Source organism: Cladophialophora immunda (assembly GCF_000835495.1).
Source record: "Cladophialophora immunda strain CBS 83496 unplaced genomic scaffold supercont1.2, whole genome shotgun sequence".
Classification (NCBI taxonomy): domain Eukaryota; kingdom Fungi; phylum Ascomycota; class Eurotiomycetes; order Chaetothyriales; family Herpotrichiellaceae; genus Cladophialophora; species Cladophialophora immunda.
The window spans coordinates 5763058-5785607 of NW_015622542.1; the positions used below are offsets into that span (position 1 = coordinate 5763058).

At 52.4% G+C, this 22550-nt stretch overlaps 5 protein-coding genes across 5 annotated transcripts; 2 read left to right on the top strand and 3 right to left on the bottom strand.

Annotated features, from left to right (window-relative positions):
- Positions 1 to 53: 53 nt before the first annotated feature.
- PV07_04197 (uncharacterized protein) lies at positions 54 to 535 on the top strand (the record flags this gene model as incomplete). The annotated part of the gene is made up of 3 exons (XM_016390982.1): positions 54 to 225; positions 317 to 401; positions 448 to 535. The coding sequence occupies 3 exons, from the start codon at positions 54 to 56 to the stop codon at positions 533 to 535; spliced, it is 345 nt and encodes a 114-aa protein (XP_016252884.1).
- Positions 536 to 1761: 1226 nt separating this feature from the next.
- Positions 1762 to 5499, top strand: PV07_04198 (uncharacterized protein; the record flags this gene model as incomplete). Its single annotated transcript, XM_016390983.1, has 1 exon — positions 1762 to 5499. One exon carries the CDS (start codon positions 1762 to 1764, stop codon positions 5497 to 5499), a length of 3738 nt encoding a protein of 1245 aa, XP_016252885.1.
- Positions 5500 to 6322: 823 nt separating this feature from the next.
- PV07_04199 (uncharacterized protein) lies at positions 6323 to 8113 on the bottom strand (the record flags this gene model as incomplete). The annotated part of the gene is made up of 1 exon (XM_016390984.1): positions 6323 to 8113. The coding sequence occupies exon 1, from the start codon at positions 7991 to 7993 to the stop codon at positions 6323 to 6325; it is 1671 nt and encodes a 556-aa protein (XP_016252886.1). The 5' UTR covers positions 7994 to 8113.
- Positions 8114 to 8441: 328 nt separating this feature from the next.
- Positions 8442 to 15800, bottom strand: PV07_04200 (uncharacterized protein; the record flags this gene model as incomplete). Its single annotated transcript, XM_016390985.1, has 4 exons — positions 8442 to 13877; positions 13957 to 14372; positions 14439 to 14760; positions 14829 to 15800. 4 exons carry the CDS (start codon positions 15798 to 15800, stop codon positions 8442 to 8444), a joined length of 7146 nt encoding a protein of 2381 aa, XP_016252887.1.
- A 981-nt stretch (positions 15801 to 16781) lies between these two features.
- PV07_04201 (uncharacterized protein) lies at positions 16782 to 18373 on the bottom strand (the record flags this gene model as incomplete). The annotated part of the gene is made up of 4 exons (XM_016390986.1): positions 16782 to 17080; positions 17157 to 17910; positions 18011 to 18190; positions 18239 to 18373. The coding sequence occupies 4 exons, from the start codon at positions 18371 to 18373 to the stop codon at positions 16782 to 16784; spliced, it is 1368 nt and encodes a 455-aa protein (XP_016252888.1).
- Between the last annotated feature and the right edge of the window lie 4177 nt (positions 18374 to 22550).

Below are 22550 nucleotides of genomic sequence, written 5' to 3' on the forward strand. Positions count from 1 at the left end.
TTTACATGAAGATTGGGGAGAGAAGGCTCGAATTCGTGCTACCCGTCGAAACTATGTCTTTCATGGAATTCGTCAAGAATCCAACAAACTTGATATCTAAATTAGGTCAAATTGCATTTATAGGAGTTCTGCTCGTTGAAATCGCTCTCGGCACTCCTCTCGACCGGCCCGTATACCGGTCCGAGCCGAACTTTGAACAAGTCAAGTTCCTAGCAGAATGGATAGGTAAGGTTAAGGAGCGCATAGGGGTTTCGGTATGGGAGAGCGGTGGAATACTGTTTGCGAAATACCAGGACCCGGGCCAACTCATGGACAGTCTTTGAACTGGACGAACAAGAGGGGTCGACTTCGTCACATGTGCCCCCTATCGTGGAAGGCTACTATTCCGAAGTCTTCAAGGGGTAAGCTACTGCGAGGTTCACAACGTGCTCAAGCTAATGATCATAGTTTGGAATCAATGCGAGACGATCTAATGCCCAATCAGCCTAAACTCCAGCTTCGGGATTCGGGCGAGCCAGCACTATTCAACTCTTGATAGTCTCCTTGAGTTATGAGGTCTCCCTGAGTAACCCAGAAGAAGGGAAAACAATCGTTCTTTCTATATGAGGTAGAAGAACAGATACCCAAAGTCGCAAGGCTAGAAGGAAATGAAGGAGCCTCCTGCCGAAGCATACTGAAAGCACATCACAAGGCATGACTGTGGCGCAAACGACGCGATGGTGTGGGTGCAGAAGACAGCGGATGAAGATTCTCAAGTCAACGCTCAACATTTCATGTGCTTATAGTTATAGGGTCTGAAGTAGTTTAGGAACAACTCTGTCGCGTGGATTGAGGTGTTCACGAACCAACCTAGCTGAGAGGCAGGTTTGACCCAATCGCCGAGTGCCAAACTAGGGCCCTCTGGCCCCCTTGTGCCTGCAGTACAGTTAGTGAATCCCCTCCAGAAAACGGAGGTAGAAACCTCAGGATTGTGAGGTGTTTCGTTGCGGGTGGGTCCGAAAAAGTGCGCACCGGTATATCAAGGGCGCAAGGGCGGACCGGATTTTGTTGAGGTCAGTTTCAGCGAGAAGAGTCTGCAAATCAGGGACAAATCCTGGGCAGGGTGATTTTCCATACCTCGGGTTTCGAAAGGTATCATAATAATACTAGTATTAGCAAGTATTACTAGTATTAGTAGTATCATAATCCTTTAGTAGAAGCGTTTGGGGGCTAAAACGAAAGAGTACGCCATCAAGTGGAGGTGAGAATTCAGAGAGTATTTACACGCTAGTCTAGATATAGATACGCTAGTCCTAGATTAGCACTAGTTGTGAGATGCTAAGAGTATTATTATAATACTGATACTATACAATTTATACTAGGTATTGTATCGGGCTTATCGATACGGTATCGCAAACCACGCTGAATTCAAGTCTACTATGTGATTAGTTAGATAGGTTGGTACCACGTGACTATCAGAGAGGTTGACCAATCGGATGAGCTTATCCTACGTAGCCAATCAACTCGGCGGCTTTTTGAAAATTTTGCCCCCGTACAGCTGTCGAGCGAAGCGAAACAGGATTAACTTCTATTAAGACTTCCTAGGAACAGAATTAGGTAGGTTTACCTACACACGTGACTTGCACGTGTTGGTGACGTGGCCAGAGCATCAGCGAGGCTTGTATCAGAGACCTGCGCTCTCTGATACAGGCACCCATTTTTTGACTCGGCCGGATCCAAACCTCTCGAGAAGACCTTCAATCTCATGCGAATCCCACCTAGATGGCGAATCAACGCGACCATCATCGTGAAGATTACACAGTAGGATGGGTGTGCGCGCTCCCCATCGAACTCGCCGCGGCGAAAGAGATGCTCGACGAAGAGCACGAAGCCTTCGACCACGACGCTAATGACACGAACATTTATTCACTTGGGAAAATGTGTGGACACAATGTCGTCATCGCTTGCCTACCGGAAGGCCAACCCGGCACGAACTCAGCTGCGACGGTCGCCGTCCAGATGAAATCGGCCTTCAGGTCACTCCGGTTTGGCCTAATGGTAGGCATTGGAGGAGGCGTTCCAAGCGACGAGGCAGATATACGGCTTGGGGATGTGGTAGTTAGCAAGCCGCAAAAGAGACACGGCGGAGTGGTACAATATGACTTTGGGAAGGCTACGCCCAGTGGATTCGAACGGACGAGCTTCCTAAATAATCCGCCAACTCTTCTCCTTAACGCCATCGCTAGTCTTCGGGCCAACTATATTAGAGGGAAATGCAAACTATCAGAATATTTGTCTAAGCTTGATTGCTTACCGGTCTTTGCACGCGATACTGCTGGACCAGACGTTTTATTCGAAGCAAACTACAACCATGTAGGGGGAGCGGCATGCGGACAATGCAGTAAAGAAAAGTCAGTAACTCGACAGCCGCGGGAACAAAGGGCTGTGGTTCATTACGGGACAATAGCGTCAGGGAATCAAGTTATGAGAGACGCCATTGAAAGAGATAAAGTTAGCGCAGAGTTGGGAGGAGTTCTATGCTTCGAGATGGAGGCAGCAGGTCTAATGAACAGCTTCCCCTGCCTCGTCATCCGAGGCATTTGCGACTACGCCGACTCGCATAAAAGCAAGAAGTGGCAAGCATACGCGGCCGGAACGGCAGCGGCGTATGCAAAGGAAGTTCTCTCGGTGGTAAGAGCTAATACAGCAATGGCGTTACGAACTATGGAGGAACGAGATAGGGAGACGAAACAGTTTCTTCGGACTCTCTACACCTGTCCTTACGCAGATCGCAAAGACAGGAATCGTGAGCGCATAGCAGGCACATGTGAATGGTTCATTCATCATTCTATTTTCCAAAACTGGAAAAGCGATCAAGGGCCAAGCCTTCTATGGGTGTCCGCAGATCCAGGTTGCGGGAAATCGGTTTTAGCAAAATACCTGGTCGACCACATCTTCCCAACAACCATCGAACAGACTACCTGCTATTTCTTTTTCAAAGATGATTTTACGGACCAAAAAAGCGCAGTGAATGCCCTCTGTGCAATATTACGCCAGCTTTTCCTAGCAAAACCACACCTTTTACAGGACTCGATCCTTGACAGATATGATGTTGATGGGGATAATTTCCTCCGATCATTTCGCGAATTATGGAGTACGCTTATTACCGTCGCAACCGATCAGAAGGCTGGAGAGATTGTCTGTATTCTAGACGCCTTAGACGAGTGCCAGGATAGCGACCGGTCTCAGCTTATCCACGCCCTAAAACATCTCTCCGCCGCTGACCCGAAAAGGCTCCGTTTAAAGATGCTGTTAACCAGCAGGCCATATGATCATATACGGCGTGAATTCCGAGAGTTGAGAAACCACACTCCTATTATTCATCTCGGCGGTGAGGACCAGGTTGAAGTTGAGAAGATATCACGAGAGATTGATCTTGTAATTCAAGACAGAATTCAGGCTATCGGCGCAAATCAGTCACTGGAACAAGAGGAATGTCAATTTTTACGAGATCAGCTAACACTTGTTCCTAATCGCACCTATCTCTGGGTCAATCTTACACTAGATGGAATCGAGAAAACTCCAGGCTTTACGAGAGGGCATATCCGAAAAGTCATACGTCAAATACCTCAAACCCTTGAGGAAGCTTACAACAGAATCCTAGACAGAAGCTTGAACCAGGAAATAGCTAGGACGCTTTTGCATATCGTTGTTGCCGCAACGAGGCCACTATCATTAGACGAGCTATCACTGATGATGGCAATCAAAGGGCCTCACAAATCTTACGACGACGTTATTTGGGAACTAGAGCCAAAAGAGCGATTTCGACGCTCCCTTCCAGATCTCTGTGGCCTCTTTGTGGTGATCGATGAGAAAATATACTTACTGCACCAAACCACGAAGGAGTTCTTGGTTCGAGACGATTCTTTGAACTTATTGAATGCCTCTTCTCTGCTTAACTCTCAGCACAGCTCACTTACATGGATGCATTCACTTCAGCCAAGAGAGTCAAACAGAATACTCGCGGAAAGATGTATTTGGTATCTCACCTCAGATTTTGCTGGGACTAGTCTTACAAAGCTACTCAACTATTCTGCCCGTAATTGGACCGCTCATTTTCGCCTGGCTGCTATACAGAGCGAGGAGGCAGAAGCAGGATTGGCACGGGGACTTTGCGAGACAGGAGCAAGACAATACAAGACTTGGTCCGCTATATATGCGCTTCATGCACATCAGTTTCCCAAATCTGGAAGCCCCATTACTATAGCATCGTATTGCGGGCTCGACGCGGTCGTGGGCCTACTGGTGGGAACCGGATTGGCGAGTATGGGCTTGAAGGATACTCGCGATCAGACGCTGTTATTGAGGGCAGCGAGATGTGGGTACGGGGCCGTTATGAAGCTGCTACTGGGGACTGGGAAGGCGGACACAGACTCTAAAGACTCTGAGTACGGTCGAACGCCACTATGGTGGGCAGCGAGCAACGGGCACGAGGCGGTAGTGAAGCAACTACTCAAGATCGGGAAGGCGGACGTGAGCTCTAAGGATAACTTAGGTCAGATATCGCTGTTCTTAGCCGCAGGTAGGGGCCATAAGGCAGTGGTGAAGTTATTACTTGAGACAGGAAAGGTAGGTATAAATTCGACGGATACCTGGGGTCATACGCCGCTATCGTTAGCTGCAAAAAATGGACATGAGAACGTGGTGAGGCTACTACTGGAGACTGAGAAGGCAGACGCAGACTTGAAGAATAACTATCATCAGACACCGTTGTCCTTAGCTGTGGAAAATGGACACAAGGCAGTAGTGAGCCTACTACTGAAAACCGAGAAGGTAGATGTGGACTCGAAGGATGAATATGTTCGGACGCCGCTATCATTAGCCGCGAAAAGTGGACGCAAGGAGCTGGTGATGCTACTACTCAAGACCGGAAAGGTGAATATCAACTCAAAGTCTGAGTATGGTCGAACGCCGCTATCGTTAGCGGCCAAATATGGGCATGTGGCCGTGGTAAAGCTACTCCTCGATACCGGGAAGGCGGACGTGAACTCTGAAGATAACATGGATCAGACAGCACTAGGACTAGCCGCAGAGAGCGGTCACGAGGAGGTAGTGAGACTACTACTAGAGACTAGGAAGGTGAACGTTAACTCAAAGGCAGTGTATGGTCGGACACCGTTATGGCTTGCAGTGAAAAGTGGACGGGAGGCGGTAGTAAGGTTACTACTCGAGATCGGGAAAGCGGATATAAACTTGGAAGATGTATACGGTCAGACTCCACTATCATTAGCTATAGAGTGCGGGTACGAGGAGGTGAAGAGGCTGCTACTGGAAACTGGGAGGACTGGTGTGGACTCGAAAGATGAAGACGACGATATGTCATTCTCGTTGGCCAAAAAAGTGAGGCTACTGTACGAGATCGGGATAGCGGACGTAGATACATGTGGCCAGACATCGTCATTGCTGGCCACGAGGCGTATCCCAAGAGGCAGAAGGGGGCTTCACCGACGATCCTTCTGAGCCCGCCCTGGAAAATGACACGCAAACCAGGCCACAACCACCAAATAGGGAGCTGTTGGAACATCACTAGCGGCAGCGACATCGGCGGTGCAATAGGTATTCATGTGACAGGAGATATGAGACAGGAGATGGCACTAGCAATGGGAGGTGGTAACAGATGTAGGAATAGGGATATTAGATTGTTTATAAAAGACCTTTTTCGAGGCTCGGCGCAATTTTAGGCCTTAGAAGATGGGAAGTTGACACCCCTTCGTCTCCGGGAGAGCCAATACTGGGCCACTCCTTGAAGGCCCTAACCAAAGCAGAGTGAGACGAGAATTGCCGCGCTCAAGGTGAAGACCAGATGCTGATGGAGATGATGAAAGGGATGCTAATTAGCAGGTCAAAATCACACTAAGCTGAGCCCAAATAGCAGTTAGAGGCCCCAGGAATCATTTCCTACACCATTTGATAACGACAGTCCTTCCCCAGTGGACCGCTACACGCACAGATCAGTGTCGCAGACACCAGTCTTTATTGCGATCCGCCAGTATCCTTGACCTATTTGCAACTGACGACCTACAGCCAACCTCCCCGGCTCAAAGGGAAGATCAATATAGCATTGGACAAGTAGACCAACCCGAGGTCACGTTCGCATCCGAAGAAGCAACCAAGAAAGCACGACAGCACAACCAATGATTGCAGGAGCCACAGTTCAACAAGCACCATGCTGGGAGAATAATGGTATCTCACTAAAGCGGACCGGCAGACCGGGGTAATCGGTCCACAACCAGTCTCAATTCGAACGCTGACATCACTTGGGCCATCGCTCAAGCGAATGGGGTCAAACCATGCGAGCCGCCCTTGCTTCAGGGCCAAAGTTTACTCTATCTTTCAGAATGTCAATAGCCTGTACCAAAGAAAGCTCTATGGCCACACAGTTCTTGATGCGACACATCCTCGGCCATATTGCACGTTCCCCGGCAATCATGGCATCAAGTATGAACTCCGGGCTCGGGTTCATCATCATATGTAAGTATTCGCTCGATTTGATTTCTGGCCAAATATTGATACCATCGGTATACCGTTGGCTAAATATCGGAGCCCACCAAAACCATTTCTGCGGAAAGCCAATTTTAACTGCCTGTTGTGCGCGGTGAACGATTTCGCGCTGTAAAAATACTTTGGTAGCCTGGAGATAGTTCTGAGGGGTGATAAGAGTCTTAGGCTGTCTGCCTCGAAACTGCTCTTCGGGTTCGAGAAAAGCTCGTATATACGGATTGACCTGAGATATAATGAAAAGCTTGGCGTTGAACATTTCTGATAGCTTCCTCATAGGTATATCATGATCGGTAGATCCCACGAAAGTCTTCTGAATATTTTGTATCCATAACTTCTCTTCCTTCGTGATAGGATCTTTCTCGTAAATGTTGACAGGCGAGAAGATACCAGGTACAGCGCAGGAAGCGCAGATTGCTGACCAGATGTACACATCTGGTGCTGTTATGAAGTTCAATAGCTGTGGCTCAGCACTATCGGTGCTTGAGATGCAGATATTGAGGATATAGCCGGTCTTGTTATGAGCTTCGCGAAAAGTGATGTCGCCAAGCCACGACCTTGCCACTTTCTTCAGATTTTTCGTTTCGAAAAAGACTCCAGAGGAAAGTAAAGTGCGGACTCGTTGAATAACCCATCCAAGTTTACCAGTGCCCGGAGGGTCAAAGATAGCCAAGTCAGAAAATGGGAGACGGTCGAGAACCTCATCCATCTGCTCCTCTGTTGTACTTCCCACGATGCCTGCCACGAAACTTCCTAACGAGGTTCCAGAAATGATCCTAGGGAGTAGTGCTGCTTCCCATAGAGTCTTGACAACGCCAATATGTTTCATACAGAGTGACGCTCCGCCAGATAAAGTCAATGCCGATCGGCCAAAGTCTATAAGTGTATCTTCTAGTGATCGCTGATAACTTCGAAGATCTGCAGTGCAGGCCCTTTGTCGACAAATTATATTGCTAAACGTTTCGATAGTCTCCAGGACGGTGTTGATGTAACCATCTATTAGAAGTTTAGTTCCGAACCAAGAATGTTGATATAAACCTGGCATATTCATGCCACCTAAGTCGCGACTAAGGCCTGTTCTCAGTAGGTATTGCATTGAGCTAAGGTCTCCAAATATAACGGCCTTTTGCAGTAGCTTAACCTGGGTCTCGATTACGTTGGGGTTGTATCCTGGTTCGATGGACTCCTTCTCCCTCTTCCAAGTCTCGTGTCCTTGTAAGTTATCTAGGTCGATGGTGCAATTCTCGTACTCAGCGAGTGACTTGGCTTCGTTCATGCGTTTCATCAAGGCTTCGACATGAGTCGGGGAAGGTCTCTGGCTGAGCCTGGCTAGCTCTTCGGTCAGTCTCCGGAGCTTCTTGCTGGGGAGGCAGAGTATAACGACATCGGCGCAGAACTTAATACACGCCCAGAAGATTTTGGTGTGTGAGTGAATAAGAGATTGGATGATTGCCATGTTGTTGCGGATATGGTTGTCGCTATTTAGCCACGTGGGATGCGTTCAGGGTGTCTGAGAACGAATGTCGAGGCCTGAAAGCACACAGAGCAAAAGGCTGGCGAGATAGAAGGACTCAGGTCATATGAGATGTTGGTCAGAAGGGGGTTTCGTGGCCAGAGAGTCTCTGTAATGTCTGGTTGTGACTACGCCGTAAGCGATTCCTGGCCACGTCACCAACACGTGCCAATCACGTGTGTCGGCAAACTTACCTGATTCCGTCCCTTGGAAGTCTTTATAGGAGCTGACAACAGTAACCGAATATCTCTCTTTCGAAACCAAATCTATCGTGAGGCTTCTACTGTTGGCTGTCCCGAAATTTACAGCGCCGCTAAACATAATAATAAACATCTAACCAAGTCCTTTCCCACTCATGAAGGTTCCCGACATTGGTGTCTGCACCAACGACCTAGCCGACGACAAGCTTGCTTTTCTGTGTAATCTGAGACGCAAATGTCTCTATTGGCACCGCCGCCAGGATGTCCAGCAAGGCCATGTTGGCCTTGATCTCCCGCGTGATCCAGTTTCGTATCTCGAGTGCCACAAGCGAGTCGACCCCGTAGGAGTACATGGGTCGCCTGGAATCGATCTCGGACAGGGGAATGCGCAGGATCTCTGCAAGCTTCGTCGCCAACGCGCCGGTGATAATGGTGGCTGCGGCAGCAAAGTCCTTGTCCTGCGCGGCTGCAGCAAGTTGGGTGGCCAGGGGAGCGCCGGCGCCCTTGTCTTCACCGCCTGATCTAGGCGAAGAGGAGTTGCTCACGACCGCCAATGGTCCAAACCGCACATCTTGGAACCATGGAGGTGGTGGCGAACCGTGAGCGGCAATAATGTCGCCAGTGGCCAGGCCGACGGTCAGGTGCGGCGGGCATTCTCTCTCGGCGCCTCGCCTGTTTTGTTGTCCGTTGATCAGGCTCTTCATCAGCGCACTGAATGTTGACTCGCGGATGCCCAAGACTTCTTCCCACTGCTTGAAAGTGTGACCACCCCGCTCGTGAAGAATCCCGACTTCCATCATGATACCTAAATTGATAGAGACCGCCTTCAAACCGTGTGCACGCCGGTAAACGGCGAGAGCATCTTGATATGTGTTACCCGCAGCATACTGCGCCTGGCCTGGATTCCCCACGACGCCGCTAAAGGAGGAGCAGAAGATCATAAAATCAAGGGGCCGCTCGTGGTCGAAGTATTGGTGCAGGTTCCACGTCCCCTGGACCTTCGGTTCGACAGGAATCTTCCAATCCTCGTACGACATCTTCTCTATCAACGTGTCCCAGAGTACCATAGCCATTTGGATGACGCCTCTGATGGGTGGGAAATCCTGTTCACATTCCTCCATGGCTCTGTGAAACGCCGTCGGGTCGGCGACATCGCCACGGAGGACCTTGACCCGTGCGCCGAGTTGTTCCAACTGGTCGACCATAGCCTTCGCCTCGGGCTTGGAGTCACCAGACCTTGACAGGAAAGCGATGTGACGAGCTCCAGATGCGACGAATTCCTTCGCCAGGCTGCGGCCCAGGCCTCCCAAGCCGCCAACAATAAGATAAGTGACTCTGGGGTCCAGCCGCAACGAATCTTTGGCCTTGCACATGACGGGCGCCTTCGCCTTGCTCTCATCGTTGAAAGACAGCACGAGCTTGCCACGATGCTTGCCCTGCTGCATAGTCCGGAAGACACTCTCGGCTTGGCCACAGGGGTATACAGTCAATGGCTTCGGCACGTGGAGCTTCCCGTGCTGAAGTAGCTTGAAGGCACTGTGGAGAGCCTCTCCCAGCGCAGCCGGGTCTTCCTTGATGGTAGTTGGAATGTCGAAGGGAGTAAAAGTGGCGAGCTTGGCGAAGGGTCGCATGTCGAGGCGCATGTTGTCCGCGATATCGCGGGTGCCGATCTCGACAAAGGTTCCAAATGGCGCAAGGCACGTCCACGAGACACGAAGAAGTTCACCAGACAACGAGTTGAGGACGCAATCGACACCGCGCCCACCTGTCACTCGCTGGACGCCCTTGGCGAAGCTGCTGTCGCGCGAGTGGAAGATATGCTCATCGGGAATGCCATACTGCTCCCTGAGAAGCTGGCGCTTGTCGGCTGTACCAACGGTGGCGTAGATGATCAAACCGAGATGTTGTGCCAGCTGTATAGCTGCCTGTCCCACGCCTCCTGTTGCTGCGTGGATCAAGACAGACTGGCCTTCGCGGCATCTAGCCAGCCGGACGAGGGCGAAGTAAGCGGTGGCATGTACTGTGGGCGCAGCAGCGGCCTCTTCAAACGACATTGTGTCTGGGACCGCCACTGTGACTCTGTAGTCGCATCGAGTCCTAGTTGCGTGTGCCCCGCCCAACGATACCGTGCTCACGCGGTCACCAGGCTGGAACATCTTGCGCGCGTTCTTGCCCGCCTTCAAAACAACGCCGCTGGCTTCCACGCCAAGACCGCGGACAGCGACGAGACCCATGCAAGCCATAATATCCCGGAAGTTGACGCCGGCCGCCTTGACGTCCAGTTCAAGCTCGTCATCACCAAGCGGCTCGGCCAACAGACTCTCATCGCGAACGAAATGTAGACTGCCCAAAAGACCAGGCTTGCCGACGACGAGACGGAAGGCTGCGCTGTCATCACTGAGACTGATGTTCTGAACCGAATCCTGAAGATGGCTACGAATCTGCCGATTCTCGTCAGGAGCCTCATACACCCTTGGTACCTGGAGAAGACCGCCAACCTCGCGGAACTCTTTATCCGTGGACTGATTTGAAGACATGAGAATGCGTGTCACAAGGGACGGGCCAGATTTCTCTCCTTGGCAACTCAGGTGTAATACCTGGAAGTTGGAGGCTGCTAGCTCGATATTGACACATCTTGCGAGGCCGTCCACCATTTTGAGGGACGGGTTGTCGCCGCATGTGACCCAGAGGAGTCGCCTGGCTGTCAACATCAGCTTCCGAATGCCCAGGAAGTCGGTCTCGGAGAGATTTTCCAGGAATGGTTTCTCGAGCTCCAGCAAGCAGATGTATGACTTCTCATCCCCGGATTCGATCTCGGGAGTTCCCTTCTCGACTATGACATCATAGCCTCGGACATGGAGCATATCTTGCAGCTTGTTTGCGAATGACTGCGACCCCTTCGAAGACTCCGCCGGAACGATCAGGACCACGTCCTCCTGGTGCGTGCCGTTGGCAAGCAAACCGTTAGCTTGCTTCTCACCAACGTGTCTGTAGTACGTCACTATTTCCCCGTTTGCCTCTGTGGAAGAAAGAAGATCGAAACCGTTCGCTTTGAGGCTAGGCGATTTCGCATCCTGTGCAGGTACGGCTGCTGGGGTGGCAATGGCAATCATGGCCCCCGGCTTCGCCATGCGGACAAGCCGCTCCACGTAGATGTTTAGATTTCTCTTGAGCTTCAGGCTGAGGTCGTAGGGGACGACAAAGAGATCTGCGGGTGTTATGTCTGCAGGTAGTGGAGCATCCAAGGGTCCGAGGGCGAATGGCTGGCCAACAACCTCGTCACTTATAGAGCCTTCGGCTTCAGCCACGGCATAATGAACTTGAGTGCGGCGAATGACACCATCGAGGAGCTTGGACATGGCTGTGTAAGGAAGGTCCTTGTAGGAATGTACCAGCTCGATTACCTTGGCAGCTGGGTGCTGGTGGATGACCATCCGGATGAGTTGCAGGAGCCTGGCATTGGGAGTAGCGGGATCCGTGCTAAGCAAAGCCTGCTCGATTTCCTCGGGTACCATGGCATCCAACGGATAATTCCAGCGAACCTCGGAGGCTATGTCAGCTGGGTCGACGACGGCAGCAGCGCCAGATTCGGCCCCAGATTCCATTTCCAGTGGTGACAGGTGGAAATTGGAAACAGACACGACGACCTTCGACAGGTCCTTGTCAAACATACTGATATCTGCGGAGAACTCATCGAAACCGTGGCGCCGCGAGCGGCAAATGCCTGGTATCGAGTATCCAATGTCACCGGGCATGTCCATCGACACCTCGAGCTCACCAATTGATGTCGGCACCAATGGCTTTTCAGTGCCTAACTCGCCGGGGACGGCGTAGTCCTGCGTGCTTCCCAGCCACCCTTGCCACATACTATCAAGAGTGGCGCCGTGGATGAGGAATGGTCGCTTGAGCTTTCCTCTGGTCAATGTTTCACCAATATCAACGATTTTTACCTCGTAGCAGGTCTTGCCCACACTAGGATGGCATGTTTCGACGCCTTGGAATATTTCACCGTACCGGAAGCCAGATTTAGCAAAGATGTCGTAGAAAGACTCCTTGCTATAGTTCTTGGGCAACTCTTTGAGAACTGCGCGGTAGTCAGCAATGCACAGGGCTTCGGCCTGAGCGTCCTCGTGCGCCACGTAGGTGCTTCTGCTTTCTGCGTAGACGACGCTGATCAGGCCCCGGCAGTTCTCTCGAAGTTGACCTGCGGGACCGGCGCAGGAGGAGAGGCTGAACTCCCACCAAAAAGACTGGCGGTTGCCAGCAGTAGCGAGGAGGTGCGGGCGCATGTGCACCACCGTCTCAGTCGCCATATCTTCGGTTAGTGCCATAGCTGCCACGAAGGAGACATCCCTCAACTTAAAAGACAGAGGAGTTTTATGCGTCTCGACCACCTGCCCTGCAGCCTCGAGCGCTATGCTCACCATGCCCGCAGCGGGGAACAGTACCGTTGACCCAACCATATGGCCCCTCAGCCAGGGCTCGTCATTGAGGCGAATGAAGCTACGCCAGACTCGTTCTCGCTCGTCCATAGTTGGCATCATAGCACCAAGCAAGCTTCTCGTCGGGAATTGTTGAGCGTACTGCTCCCGTTGCATGCGACCGATCGCGCTGAACTTTTGCGAATGATTCCATGCGTACGGAGGCAGATCCGTCAACAACTTGCAATTTGAATCCGCATTCACCTTGGCAACATCGAATGAGACGCCATGTCGGAACAGCTCCGCAGCGAGAGCCATGCTGGTATCTAGCGCGCTCTGGTTGCGGACTAGCATCGATGTATAATGAACACCGGTAATTGAGCGCAGGGTCTGCTCGATAGGGCCGCCGAGGGCGCTGTGTGGCCCAATCTCAATGAGCAGATCTACCGTCTTCTCCCCGTTACAGTTGGCTGGTACAACCAGCTCCTTGACAGCATCTGCGAAAAGGACAGGGGAGATGAGGTTTTGTACCCAATAGTATGGTCCCAGATCACTAGCATCAACTTCATGGCCGCTGACGCTGGATACCATGGTGACGCTCTCTCCCTGCTGCTGGAGGTCTGACAAGATGTCGTCTTGACCGACTTCGGCGATGGCGGCGTAGTAATCCATGGAGACGGAGTGCATGTGCGAGGAATGGTAGGCGACTTCAACTTTCAGTCTTCTGGCGAAGGTTCCGCGTGAGTTTAAGATCGCTTTGATGGCTTCTAATGTCTTGACGTCGCCTGACAAGGTGACGCTGGAAGGGGAGTTCACACAAGCGACAGTCGCTGATAGGCTGTTCTCCTTCATCGACGCCGTCGCTTCGTCAGGTGAGCAGCCGACGGCCATCATCCCGCCGTTCTTTGCGGCCAGTCTAGGAGCACTGGATACAGTTCCGCGATAATATGCGGCTGCTACTGCGTCTCGGTGCGATAGGGCGCCCAAGGTGTATGCAGCGGCGATCTCCCCGCTGGAGTGGCCCACAACCTTCGATGGTGTGACGCCCCAGCTGCGCAGCTCGTCGACGAGCCCGATTTGGAGAACGGTGCAGATGGGTTGGCTTATCAACGGCATGCCGAGGCGAGAGTCTTTCTCGAATGCGGAGAGTTCGTTTACAGGGTCCCAGTCGCAGCCCAGATCCCTCAAGTATTGAGCAGACCGTGCCTATATGGAATCATGGAGGATTAGAATATGTCCCACAGTGGTTGAGACGCTTCTGTCCCTTATACCCGGATTAACTTACAATAGAAGCGCTAAACACCGACCTATCCATCAACTCGATCCCCATGCGCGCCCACTGTGCCCCTTGGCCAGTAAACACGAATCCGATCCTTGGAGAGCTGTTCGGAGCACGCACGGCACCTTCGCCCAAAGACCTAGTCAGGCGCTCACGCAGCTCAGCGGCGTTCTCGGCGATGATTGCGTCTCGCCATGCAAGGCCGGAACGGGCTTTCGCGAGAGTGTGGGCGAGGTTGGAGAGGTAGGCGGGACTTGAGGCTGCTGCGCCGAGGCTGCCGAGATATTCGGACAGGGACTGACCCACTCGTTGGAAGCCAGCTTTATCTTGGCTGCTAAGGAGGAAGAGACGCTTAGAAGTGCTTTTGCGACTGGCTGAAACACCGTTGGTAGTTTTGGCTGGAAGGTTGTAGCCATCAAGGACTAAAGGTAAGAAAACTTGTCAGCGGGCTGCGGCTATGAGGAAAATATCATCTCGAACGGACGCACCAATGTGAGCATTCGTACCACCCATACCAAAGCCACTGATGCTCATTCGCTTGGTCGGAGCAGCAGGCCATGGTGTCAGTCTGGTGGGCACGACCATATTCCATTCGTCCAGCGGAATGGCTGGATTGGGCTTCGTGAAGTTGAGATTCGGTGGGATCATGCCGTGCTCTAGAGCAAGCACTCCTTTGATGATGCTGGCGACCCCCGCCGCCGCTTCCAGATGCCCAATATTGGGCTTCACAGACCCGACGTAAAGTCTTTTCCGCCATTTGCTCTGGCCGATGGTCTTATGGATTGCGCTGGTCTCTACTGGATCACCAGCCTTTCCGAAAGGGTACTGTTAGCCAGTGGCCGCTTCAGAAATAGATGGACTCGGCCTTTCAAGCTTACCTTGGTTCCAGTACCATGCGCTTCGACGTACTGCGTTGATCCGTAGTCCAGCCCATTGCGCCCATAGACGTTTTTGATGAGAGCTGCTTGGGCTGTGAGAGAAGGCATTGTCACACCAGGTGTCCAGCCATCCGAGTTGACGCCGGAGGCACGTATCACGGCTCGGATATTATCCCCATCTTGAATGGCTGTCTCCAGCCGCTTCAGGATCAGGACACCACAGCCCTCGCCACGACCGTACCCGGCAGCGTCTGCGTCGAATGAGCGGCTGTGTCCTGCTGGATTGAGAAACCCCAAATTGTTAAGATGTGAAGAGCCCTCTGTACCAAGGATCAAGCCAACGCCGCCAGCAATGGCCATGTCTGATTCTCCCAACTGCAAGCTCTGACAGGCGATGTGCGTTGATACTAAACTCGAAGAGCAAGCCGTCTGAACAGTGGCGCTTGGGCCGTGGATGTTCAAGAAATGGGATATTCGGTTGGCGATCATCTCGTCGCTCATACCCAGAATGTGGTACTTGGGATAATTCTGAAAGTCTCGAGATACCGAATCTCGGTAATCACTCATCGAGGAGCCCATGTAGCAAGCCGTTTGAGAGCCTGATACTTTCTGAAGTGGCATGCCGGCATTCTCAAGAGCTTCGTAGGTCACTTCCATGGCGATTCGCTGTCTGGGATCCAGTGCCATCGCTTCAGCTGCTGTGATGTTAAAGAATGCCGCATCCCATTCATACAGGTCCTGCTTCAGGAAGTAACCGCCCTTCGTGGGTATCACATTCTGGACGCTACCACTCCGTGGATGGCAGAACGCGTCTGCGTTATATCGGTCTGTCGTCTCTGTGAAGGCATTCTTAGCGTTCTTCAACAGCTCCCAGAACTTTGTAGGAGTCGAAGCATCACCAGGAAATCGACAAGACAAGCCAACGATAGCAATGCCGCCGTCGTGTCCGGGGGTCCAGGAGGTGTGAGGCATTGTCAAGGAGCAATGCAGAAGTGTAAAAGAGAGCGACCGCGCCGAACTAGGTTGATAAAAACGACAAGACGTGAAAGCATGTCAAGTCTTGAGCTTAACCGAAATCGATGGAGGCCTTGCCGGCTAGCAGCAGGACAGTGTGGATTGATTCACTGCATACGCTGACCTGCATCCTTCCACATGCATTATGACCAAGATTCTCGCAAAATCATGGAGGTGAGGATGATTCCTTGTATCGTAACGTATTCGCTCTTGGCGGTGATGCCCACTGTCCCCCTCGTCCTGTAAAGTTTCAGCCCAGGGTGGCGAGCCGGCTAGGATGAGGATCGGCTGGGGCTCTCACGTTGCACGAGATGTCTGGGTAGGGCCTGATGGACACTCTCGGAGGGGCTGTGGCTGCTCTGCATTTAGGGTGACCTACCATACAGACGAGCCTGCTGATCTGCCGTGACCATTTACTAGTATCAGACATGAAAGTAGCATTTCACCCCTAGGGCCAACTGCGCTTTGCTGACCATGCTTGAAGTCAACGAGCATGTTCCCGACGAGAATGCGAGTTTCCGGCGCGGCCTCGATGTGACAGCTCGGTGTAGACTTTCCAACGGCACTTACATGGGAGTTAGCGGATGACTTGAAGCACAAGCATAGTGTGGGCGTGGACGAGCGTGTATCATGCTACCGGATGTCTTGCTGGGAGTCTATAGAAGAGACGAGGTTTGCGCCGTAGTAGAAACAGACATAAAGCTACTCTGGAGCTATACCAGTCTCATACTAGTGCTCAAAGGATCCAGTCACGTGATGCATGCCTTATTTTCAATCTATATCCTTGTTGCCATGGCGAACTTTGCCTATATCCCTTGCTCGCATTGTACCGTAAGAGAGAATCTATGTGTATGTTCAGGCTGCGCCCAAGACTGCCTTGACGATGCGTCCACACCACGGAGTGCAGGGGCTGCCTGTGCAAATGCAAGGCAATCTTGATCACACGATGAGGTACTGGCAGCCCGATAGATGCAATGCCAAGATTCTCTCCGATACTGCCTTGCGTTTCGAGGCTGAAGGTACGTAAAGCCCTAGCACGGTTTCCAGCTCATCAACAATCTCGGACAACTGCAGAGGAAAGGGGCCATCCGTCGTGATCGGGCGCTCCACCTGCGCAACCAATGTACTCAAGATATTCAAAAGATTCCTGTCATCCCAGACTGCACCGCCATGCACTGCGGAATTCTCTATTACCATTCCATCACGAACGGCCCGAGGTCCCAGGAAGAGGACATCTCCTGCTTTCAGAACAATAGCTTAGGCCCTGCTGCCTGGATTCCAACTTCCAAGAGGAGCCATATGCTGCAAACTCACTCCAGCCATCATAGCCACCATCAGTCATCGAACTGGGAGAAACGACCCATATGACGTGGGGTCTGAAAAGCACTCGCAGCCATGTACCGGCAAGCACATCCACATGCGCACCAGCGTACGCTCCAGCTGAGTTGAATTCGCCGTAAGCGAGGGCCTTCTCAACGTCACAGAATGTCTTACAGTATGATCCGCCAGACTTGCAAGCTGCTGCGTAACTGCGCCCGTCTGTCAGAGTCTGCAAGAGCTTGAATCGTCTCAGCTGGAGAAATGCCGGTTTTAGTAGGCCCGATATTCCTTCCAACCTAAGGAAGGCCAATGGCTCGCTTGGTACTTTGTTATCAGAGAGGACGCCCAGAAAATCTTCCACGCTGGCGTTGCCCGGCTTCGCAAAATCACCCTGCCGCACTAACAAGTTGATTCCCAGGTTTGCATGCCTACGACAGATGAGGGAGGCGTACTCCTGACAGTCTAGCATCTCCTGGTGCGACCCTTTAACAATTACAGCGTCCGGGTGTGGTTTGCCATGCTCGGACCAAGAGCAGAACGCGTCGTCCGATACTTCGGGAATGACTGGCCCAGCCTCGGATGCATCGAGACCCGATGACGTGCCATCAAACTGGATCCTAGGATGCGTCCGGGGTAGGATTTGTCTACAGCCGCGCTGCAGCTGCAGAGCTGCCGCCTTGTGTGCTATCTCATATTCCTCAAGATTGTTGCTGGGAGAAGAGGCCAAGAGACATTCGCCCTCACACACCTTACACAGCAGAACACGATTGATTTCATTGTGAGCGGTACCGAATGGCTGAGCACTTTTGGAGGCCCGCCGCGACAGGTACACTAGTTTCCCGCATTACACCATCCCAATCATCACGTCCGGTCGGGTTTGTCGCGGTAGTCTGTCGAGGCAACAGACTGGTGGTGCATTGCAGTTGACTCGCACGAGCCACGTCAAGGCAACCATAGCAGGTCCGTTTCCGACGCCCGTCATCTGTCAAGCTCTCTGCCACTGAAGCCAGACCGCTCAACGCCGGGAGCTGGTCAGAAAACACTATTTGTTACCTTTGATTGACCCGCCATATCACCCGCGCCCGGAGAATGCTGTTGATTACGGCATCTTCCACCGCTCTGGTGTACTGGCGGATTATCGACGCTCGTTGACTGGCGATGCCTTGCAGAGCAGTATGGAAATTATCGGCAAATTCGATGTTCAGATCCATTTTTGTGGGGGAATTTGGCGATGAAGAGAAACGTTTGAATCCGGGCCAGGGTTTCACCATACCGGGCCACATATTCTTATAAAGCACGATCACGGCTCAAAATTCCAACGCACCGTTGCGACCTTACGCGGCTCGGAACGCCTCTCACGTTGTAAAGGTCGGACATTCCTTCCTCCGGCATCAGTCTGCTTTCACATTACTGGCTGCATAATCCTGTGTACTTGGTAGAAACCTTGTGTGCTCATCAGTAATGCTTGCAAGGATACAGCGCTGTCTATTTAGAGTCTTGGCCTAACGCTCCACATCATTAACAGATTACGCTAATAGAAGAACTTAGCTGAACTTGTCATGGTTGTGACCAGGGGTAAATTTCGACCAATCTGACAGGCTACTTGTCTTTCAGGCCAGCCTAGCGAAAATGGATAGCTAATCAAATGCGATATACCCTATGGTTCGGCTCGGCACCAAGCCACACCGGTCTGCCTGAAGTGATTTAGCCCTGGCAGCAGGCTGCAAGCCTAACCGCTGGGGCGTACTTTTGTGTAGCACGATTCTTCATATATGGAGATACTCTAGGTAAGAATAGGTAAGACGGCCCCTAGAGACCAAAACGGTTGGTTATCAAGTTAAATAACCTTGTCATTCTATTTAGTGTGCCCACGGCTTCTGGTGCAAGCCGCCGCACGCAGGCCCCACAATGTTATAAGGCAAAGTCCATGTGCATGCTCCATGCTCGCCTTGCTTGACCCCCAACGAGCGAGACCTCGATGGCTACTCAAGCCCCCACCTGCCAGATAAGAAAGCATGGACCTACCAGGCAGGATCACAGGGGTCCGTGTGCACCGGGTGGATCGTTTCCGCAACCAGAAAGTCAGTTCTTAATGTACTATGCACAGTATATCATTTATTCTACCGGGTTGTGTTACAAGCCAATGGCGGTGAAGCGCTCAATGGGCAGTGGAGACAGTTATACTCGCCGTCATGCTGTTGCATCTCAAGACACGGAGTAAACAATTTCCCTCTCTTACAATGTCAGGTGGTACGTATTTATCGGATGTTGGTTCTGACCGGCCCCGCAGGCTCCGAGGCTGCAGTTACAGATATGATCCCTCTGGGTCGTCTGTCTCGGCTGCCGTTGCCCAAGAAGGAATACCTGGTCGATGATATAAACAAAGTCGCTCCCTTCAGCACAGTTCCTCATTTTCGCGGCGCCAGACTCTCCACTCCCAAACACAATGGAGGCCGCAAACACAATGCCGCCGGACAGAACGGTGTTTGTATTCGGTGATATTACAGACCCGTGGGCTGACGGCTTGGATCAACTCTACAAGCAGGCCGTCTCGACGCCGTGGCTCAAGTCATTCTTAGATGAGTTGGCAGGGGTGGTCAGATTGGAAGCCAAATCCGTCTTGCTGGACCGTGCCTTGCGAGACAGCCTTGGTCATTTCTCCTCCCTCGCTGAACTGGGCGAGAAATATCGACATGCAACCGATGAGTTCGGCCTAGCCAGAGCTATCCTTCTTCACGCGGTCAGAGCAGGCTTTCTTCTGCAATGGGTTCAGCGAGAGCCTCACCTCGTCGGGCCAGACGCACCGACCGAATGGCTTGGTCTTTCCGGAGGCCTGCTTACTGCATCAGCGCTCGCCGTCGCCGACACCTTTGAGACACTGTACGACGCACTACTGCAAACAGCCCGACTAGTTGTCAGGGTCTGCAAGGTCGCCAGCGTGAGATCCAGGGCTGTGGAAGACCAAACCGGTGCATGGGGCTGGGCCGTATTGGGCATTGCGCCCAACGAGCTCAGCAAAGCTCTGGGCCAATTCCAGCAGGGTGCCGGCATTCCTGTCTCCAGGCGAGCCAACGTCAGTGTCACAGGAAATGGATGGAGTACTGTCATTGGTCCACCGTCAGTGTTGAAACTTTTCTTCCAACAGTGCCCTGCAGTGCGTAACCTTGCACACAACCCCACAGAGATCAAGTCCCTTCAGCACACGTTGGCGATCTCGGCTGCCGAGATCAACGCTATGGTTGGTGATGATGCGGCTGTGTTGGGGAGACCCCTCCGTTGCACAAACCATGCTCTTTGGGGCATGGATGATCCGGAAACCTCTTATCCCACATGGGGCGACTTGCTCAGGGCTGTGTGCGACCAGGTTCTGGCTCGTCCTTTGGACATCACACAGGTCGTGGGCAGGCTCGTCTCCAAGTCAGACAGCTTGGCCACTGTAAGGATCATCCAACCAGGGTCTTGCAGCCATGCCCCTTATCTTGCCACTGCACTCAAGACAGCAGGAAGGAATGTCTTGGTTAGAGACCAGCACTCCCTTCTCGATGGTGATGACACCGGCCCCTCGTTGATGGCCGGCCGTATTGCCATTGTGGGAATGGCGGGACGAGGCCCCAAAAGTGACAATGTTGACCAGTTCTGGGAGGTCATCATGTCCAAGCAGGATACGTGCACAGAGATCCCAAAAGACCGCTTCGACATTGACGACTACTATTGTCCGGCACACGAGCGTGGCGATCAACGATGCAAGATGGAGACCAGACACGGGTGCTTCATGGACAACCCCGGCCACTTCGATTCCCGCTTTTTCCATGTCTCACCAAGAGAGGCACTCTTGATGGATCCAAACCACCGTCAATTCTTAATGAGCACCTACGAAGCCCTGGAGATGGCTGGTTACTCGGATGGACAGACCAGAACAACCGATCCCAACCGCATTGCCGCTTTCTATGCCCAGGCCACCGATGACTGGCATAAGCAGACTCATCCTAGCCTTGGGTGTGATTCATATACGCTCCAAGGCATCCAGCGTGCCTTCGGGGCTGGCCGCCTGGCCTTCTCATTCAAATGGGAAGGCCCAACCTACTCTCTTGACTCTGCATGCGCAGGAACCACAGCCTGTGTCCATCTAGCCTGTCTAAGCTTGTTATCAAATGACGTTGACATGGCCGTTGCTGGCGCGGCAAACATTCTGAACTGGCCGCATTCGTTCACTTGTCTCGATGACTCGGGCATCCTGTCCCACACAGGCAATTGCAAAGCGTTCCGTGATGATGCTGACGGCTACGCTCGCGCCGACTTCGTCGGCGCTGTGGTCCTGAAGCGACTTGAGGACGCGGTGGCACATAATGACAACATCCTCGCAGTGGTGGCCTCCTCTGGCAGAAACCATTCCGGCAATTCAACTTCCATCACCACCTCGGACGCTGGTGCGCAAGAGAGGCTTTTCCGCAAAATCATGCGAAATGCGCAAGTCACTCCCGACGACATTTCTTACGTCGAGATGCACGGCACGGGTACTCAGACTGGCGATCCTGCAGAGGTGGGTGCTGTTTCCAACACCTTCAAGAACAGGCGCCCTGATCTGGGCCCCGTATTTATTGGAGGTGTCAAGGCAAATGTTGGTCACGGCGAAGCCGCAGCTGGCATGGCCGAACTGCTGAAGAGTATCATGATGTTCAAGCACGACATCGTTCCACCGCAAGCAGGCATGCCCCATGCCTTGAATCCCAAATTTCCACCGCTCAAGGATCTCAATATTGATATCCCTTCCGAGCCGCGGGAGTTCAAGAAGCACGCCGACAAGCCGAGACGCATTCTTCTCAACAACTTTGATGCTGCAGGTGGCAATGCTTGCCTGCTTTTGGAAGATTATGATGCTTATAACTCAAAAGAGGCGATAACTGACCCCCGGACTACGCACGTTGTTGCAGTTTCAGCCAGGACAAAAGCCGCGTTCGAGGCGAACAAGCGTAAACTGGCCGAGTTCCTGCGGGCGAACCCAGCCACGAGGCTCCAGGACGTTGCATATACCACAACCGCCAGGAGAATGCAACACCCTCTGAGGTTTGCAACGCCTGCAACGTCCATCCGCGAGTTAGTCACAAAGCTTGAGAGCACCGAGCCTGCCTCCTCTGTGTCAAAGTCGCAAGTTGTCTTCGTCTACACGGGTCAGGGATCGCACCATGCCGGTATGGGGGCCGAGCTGTATCGTACGAGTTCTGTCTTTCGCGACACAATCGACCTGTGCGTGGCTATCTGCGAAAACAACGGATTCCCATCTTTCCTGGACATCATTACCAACAGTAAGACCGAAGTCTCCACCAAGGACACTGCCCAAATTCAGCTCGCTGTTGTCGCTCTCGAGATTTCCCTTACTGCCTTCTGGCG